Genomic DNA, 6,000 nt, shown 5'->3' on the forward strand with positions numbered 1-6,000 from the left:
TTTAATGCTTTTATTGTTGGACTGTGTTTTGGGGGGTTTTTGGGGTTGGGTAATTTGGGTGCCTGTTTAGTGCTTTTATTGTTGGACTGTGGGTGATTGAATTAACATTTTGTTCAAGATGGCCGCGCCGTTGTGTTTGGCTGCCTGCCACTGTATGTTTCTTTTTTTTCCTAGTCAGATGTGCAGCACTTTGGTCAACGTGGGTTGTTTTTAAATGTGCTATACAAATAAATTGACTTGACTTGACTTGACTTGTTGCAGATGTGTGCCAGTTCTAGTCTTTAAAGCACCTCATTGAAGTGAATGTTAGATATATTGGTTGGTAGTCATTGAAACGGATCACTTTTTCTTTCGAGCTGGAATAATGAAGATTATGGGGCAGAAGACGAAAGTGAGAGGTTGAAAATGTCGGTGAAGTTTCTAGCCAGTTGATTGGTGCGTGATTTCAGAACCATTCGGGACTCCATCGGGCTGACCGCTTTTCGAGGGTTTAGCCTTGTGAAAGCAGATTTGATATCTGCCACTGAGATGTATAGGATAGCCAGCAGGGGATGGCAGATGGGCCCAGGTGGAGCTTTGTGTTGTCTATTCAAAATGGTTGTAAATGGCATTAGACTCATTCAGTGGACAGGCGGCATTGATAGACATTGCTCCTGATTTTATCTTCTAGCCTGTGATGGTAATTGGGTCCTGCCATTGTTGCCGAGTATCTACTCTATTGAACTGCTCCTCCCATTTGTCCTTGGGTTCTCTGTTGACATCTGTGCTAACTTTGCAAAGATCACACTTGGCCTTACAGTACAGGATCTGGATTTAGTAGAGAGTGAATCACTCTGTTCATCCAAGGTTTGCGGTTAGGTTAGATCCTAATTATCTTTTTTTTTGGAATGCAGTTGTCCGTGCATTTCTTGATGAAGCCAGTGATGACTGAGGTATACTCGTTCAGGCTTCACTTGCTTTTGTGAAGTCTTTCAATGTGCTCAATGACCACTGAATCTACATAACAACAATGACTTCAGAAGTAATTAATTGGTTGAACAAAGCTCTGGAATGCTCTGAATTCATAACAAGCTGCTATATAAATGCAAGCCTTTGATAATATTGTGCTTTATTGTAAGGTAACTTTATCTTAAAATGGACCTATGTATCACGTGTAAATAGTCTTTTGCACCTGTTATGCAATTTATTTTGCATTTGTAAAATGCAAAGAAAAATCAACAGAGTAATAATGCTAAAATTTATAAATATTTGAGAGGCACATCACATCAGAGTTGCAGAATTAAAATACAAATGGATTTACTGTTCGGATTTACCGGACACCCATACTGTTCAAGAATCTGTCTCTGCCTTAAAAATATCCATTGACGGCGTCCACAGCCTTCTGTGGCAATGAATTCCACAGATTCACCACCCTCTGACTAATGATGGGTCCTGACAAAGAAAGATGTTTGAAGACAAAATAGCTGCATTATTAGAAATGAAATTTTGCATCGATTTAGCTCGACCGTCTTTCAACATTTTTAATGAAAAGAAATTTAACACGAGTGAAAATGCAAAAGCTTAAAGAAATGTCATAAATAAGAAACTTGGTTTCAAAGCATTTTTCGTCTCCTTGAACGTGGGATGTTTCTTAATGATAATTTCATCAATGGGTTGGTAGGGTGGGTAGGTTCAATAATTTGGAAAGAAGCTCTTTTTAGTCAAGAAAATTGCAGAGTATACACCTTTTTGTACATGGTTAAATAAGAAAGGTAATAACATATGACATAAAAACAGAGCTGGGCCATTTGGCCTCTGGGGCTGTTTTCATATGATTCTGCCTCGAGCCTCCTATTCTATCCAGTCACCAGAACCAAAACATATTTCTGCTTGACATGCATAGCCTACTGAACTAAAGCATTTCAAAGAATCGCTGTTTGTAAAGGAAAATATCTCTGAAACTTGGACTCAAAAGTTGGACTTTGGAGTCCAAGTTTCAGAGATGTTTTCCTTTATCCCTTTATCTTATCCCAAGATTATGCCCTTTTGGTTTCTTCATTTGTGTAGAAACAACCTCTTGGCTGCTATTTGTTGCAATCTTGCCCAGAATGATATACATTTCATTGGAATCAACTTTCATTTTCTGAACTAAAGTGAGTAAGAAGCCTGGGTTCTTCCATTAATCTATCCCAGGAATAAATCCATGTAAATGTACAGTGGGTTTCGTCCATGATTGATATATCTTTTCATGAGTATAGACCCAAATTGCACATATTATGCCAAATGTGGCCTCAACAATAGTTTGTATAAATTTAGCAGCACCTACTTTTTTTCTGTACTCTATTTCCCATCCATTGAAGGCTAATTTACCATTTGACTTCCTATTTGTATGGTGTACCTCCATGCTTTCTTGCTCCTTCTTCCCAGAACCCTTGCACTTGGATCTCGCTCCACATGAACATTAATCAGCTTCTCTCCATTCAAGAAAACGTTTTGTCAACTTTTTGCTCAAAGGATTGTATAACAATTTCATATTTTCCCAGGTTCCTAACTATTTGTACATTATTTCTAACCTATGTACTCTTGCCTATTCAGGGTCCTTTGCGCATAATATTTTCCCATTCTTTTAGTGTATCTGTTTTTTTATATCCAAGTTATTAGTGTAAATTATGCCGAGCTGGAGTCGAAGTATGTGTGAGATTCTGGTGGTAATTGGTTTGCCAACCTGAAAATTACTAATTTATTCCGTCGGTATCCTATCCTGTACCCATTCCCATATCCATCTCGAAATATAGACAGTAGGTGCAGGAGTAGGCCATTCGGCCCTTAGTCCCAGCACCGCCATTCACCGGTGCACGGCTGATCATGCACAATCAGTACCCCGTTCCTACCTTCTCCCCATACCCCCTGACTCTGCTATCATTAAGAGCTCTATCTAACTCTCTCTTGAAAGCATCCAGAGAATTGGCCTCCACTGCCTTCTGAGGCATAGATAGATATTACCCATAACTGTGAGTCCTTGCTTTATGTGAAAACCTGTATATTCTTCCTTAACCAAAGCCTTTTGAAAATCCAGAAATCAGATCTGCTAGGTCCCATAATACATCTGCAAAAAACAATAAATATGTCAGAAGTGATTTCCCCTTCATAAAGCCTTATTGCATCTGCATAATATTATGATTTTTCAAATGCTGTGTTACTACATCCTTAATGGATCAGAGTGAAGTTGAGGGTAGTGCAGGCAAATGGACGTGGGGCTAAGATTCAATCACCCAGGATCATATTGGATGCTGGAGCAGACTGGACATGTTTAAAGGGGTAGGAAGGAACTGCAGATGTTGTTTTATACCGAAGATAGAGACAAAATGCTGGAGTAACTCAGCGGGGCGGGACAGGCAGCATCTCTAGATAGAAGGAATCGGTGATGTTTCAGGTTGAGACCCTTCAGAAGTATAAGAAAATAACTGCAGATGCTGGTACAAATCGATTTATTCACAAAATGCTGGAGTAACTCAGCAGGTCAGGCAGCATCTCGGGAGAGAAGGAATGGGTGACGTTTCGGGTCGAGACCCTTCTTCAGACTGATGTCGGGGGTGGGACAAAGGAAGGATATAGGTGGAGACAGGAAGATAGAGGGAGATCTGGGAAGGAGGAGGGGAAGGGAGGGACAGAGGAGCTATCTGAAGTTGGAGAAGTCGACGTTCATACCACCGGGCCGCAAACTGCCCAGGCGAAATATGAGGTGCTGCTCCTCCAATTTCCGGCGGGCCTCACTATGGCACTGGAGGAGGCCCATGACAGAGAGGTCAGACTGGGAATGGGAGGGGGAGTTGAAGTGCTGGGCCACCGGGAGATCAGTGGCGTTAATGCGGACCGAGCGCAGGTGTTCAGCGAAGCGATCGCCGAGCCTGCGCTTGGTTTCGCCGATATAGATGAGTTGACATCTAGAGCAGCGGATGCAATAGATGAGGTTGGAGGAGGTGCAGGTGAACCTCTGTCTCACCTGGAAAGAATGTTTGGGTCCTTTGATGGAGTTGAGGGGGGAGGTAAAGGGACAGGTGTTGCATCTCGTGCGGTTGCAAGGGAAAGTGCCCGGGGTTAGGGTGGTTTGGGTAGGAAGGGACGAGTGGACCAGGGAGTTGCGGAGGGAACGGTCTCTGCGGAATGCAGAGAGGGGAGGGGATGGGAAGATATGGCCAGTGGTGGGGTCCTGTTGTAGGTGACGGAAATGTTGGTGGATGATATGTTGGATCCGCTGGCTGGTGGGGTGGAAGGTGAGAACGAGGGGGATCCTGTCCTTGTTGCGAGTGGGGGGATGGGGAGCAAGAGCGGAGCTGCGGGATGTAGAAGAGACCCTAGTGAGAGCCTCATCTATAATGGAGGAGGGGAAGCCCCGTTTTCTGAAAAACGAGGACATCTCGGAAGCCCTAGTCTGAAACACCTCATCCCGGGCACAGATGCGGCGTAGACGGAGGAATTGGGAGTAGGGGATAGACTTTTTGCAGGGGACCGGGTGGGAAGAAGTGTAGTCCAGATAGCTGTGCGAGTCGGTGGGCTTGTAATAAATGTCCGTCACTAATTTTTCTCCTGTGATGGAGATGGTGAGGTCCAGAAACGGGAGGGAGATGTCAGAGATAGTCCAGACCCTTCAGAGTCTGAAGAAGAATCTCGACCCTAAATATCGCCCATTCCTTCTATCCAGAGATGCTGCCTGTCCCGCCGAGTTACTCCAGATTTTTGTCTCTATCTTTGTAAGTGTTTAAAGGCTGGTTATTGCTTAGAAATGTATGTTACAGTCTTCAATAGAATAAAACATTCTTTGCTCAAAAGTGGTACCACCTTGACTTACATTACTTGTAAATGGAGTTTAATCTCCCAGCATTTGAAAATCTCAATGATTTTGGGCATGGGTTTTGAGAGTCAAGAAGAATGTTGTGGTCTTGTGTCGTGAAATGGGACAATGAAATTCTCACTTGATTTGATCCACAAGCATTTAGTTAAGAAAAATAAAGGGAGATTGTGCCATCCGTCCTGGAAATTTTGTGAGAATAAACAAATTGCTGAAGGAACTCAGTGGGTGGAGCAGCATCAGTAGAGGGGGAATGTAATTGTTGCTGTTTTGGGTCGAGACCCTGCCTGTGGACTGACTGAAATACTAGTGATGTTGCTATCAAGTTTATTAATGTCGGTGTCTCTTCCATTCTAGGAGAGAAACCTTACCAGTGCAGCTGGGAAGGCTGTGACTGGAGATTTGCACGCTCTGACGAACTGACTCGCCACTTCCGGAAACACACTGGGGCAAAGCCCTTCCAGTGCACAGTGTGTAGCCGCAGCTTCTCGCGCTCCGATCACTTAGCTCTGCACATGAAAAGACATCAAAACTAGGACATGAATCCACCCTCAAGTGGCTCTTCTTCACGTCAAGAAGATGTTATTGTCCAAACAAACTCCAGGATACTGTTTATGTAAACCTTACTACCGGACTCTTTTTTTTTTCCCTCAGAGGTTTCAATTAAATGCATAATCTTGCTTTAAGGTTTGAAAACTGGAACTTTGTATATTTTGTACATACTCCGTGGGACTTGGGAACTGTGTTGAATAAGCAAGATTTATGAAATGTATAATAGGGATTGATTTATCTGATTATTTTAAATTTACTGTATGTTAAACTAAGCTCTCGTCCATTTCATAGACACACTTGCACTACAGTGTAGATGCTAATATTGTTATTTACGACTGCCAAGTTCGCAGCATAAAACTTTTTCTAATGTTTTGACCAAAGCACTGTATGGTCTTGGCAGTGTTTAGTAAATGGAGCTGACGACATTGGGTAAAGAGGACACAACGTGGGCTAACACAGCTAATATTATCTACTGAATACAGAAAGAGAATTCAACCTCAATACTTGAGGTTATTGAACCACTTTATGGAAGTATATCAGCAGGATGTGGGTGTTGAATTTAACTGTACAACTGCAAATGGGTGCCTTGGCTGAGCCAGCTTACCTGGGCTTAATGAGGC

At 42.8% G+C, this 6,000-nt stretch overlaps 1 protein-coding gene across 1 annotated transcript in view; it reads left to right on the forward strand.

Annotated features, from left to right (window-relative positions):
- Positions 1-5,603, forward strand: part of LOC144595499 (Krueppel-like factor 5) — a 44,978-nt gene extending 39,375 nt beyond the window's left edge. The window contains exon 4 of the mRNA XM_078403023.1: positions 5,186-5,603. Within this exon, the coding sequence (XP_078259149.1) occupies positions 5,186-5,364 (179 nt within the window). The 3' untranslated portion in view covers positions 5,365-5,603. The remainder of the gene's footprint in view (positions 1-5,185) is intronic.
- Positions 5,604-6,000: the final 397 nt, after the last annotated feature.

The sequence above is a fragment of the Rhinoraja longicauda genome, chromosome 7, assembly GCF_053455715.1.
Source record: "Rhinoraja longicauda isolate Sanriku21f chromosome 7, sRhiLon1.1, whole genome shotgun sequence".
NCBI classification, from domain to species: Eukaryota; Metazoa; Chordata; class Chondrichthyes; order Rajiformes; family Arhynchobatidae; genus Rhinoraja; species Rhinoraja longicauda.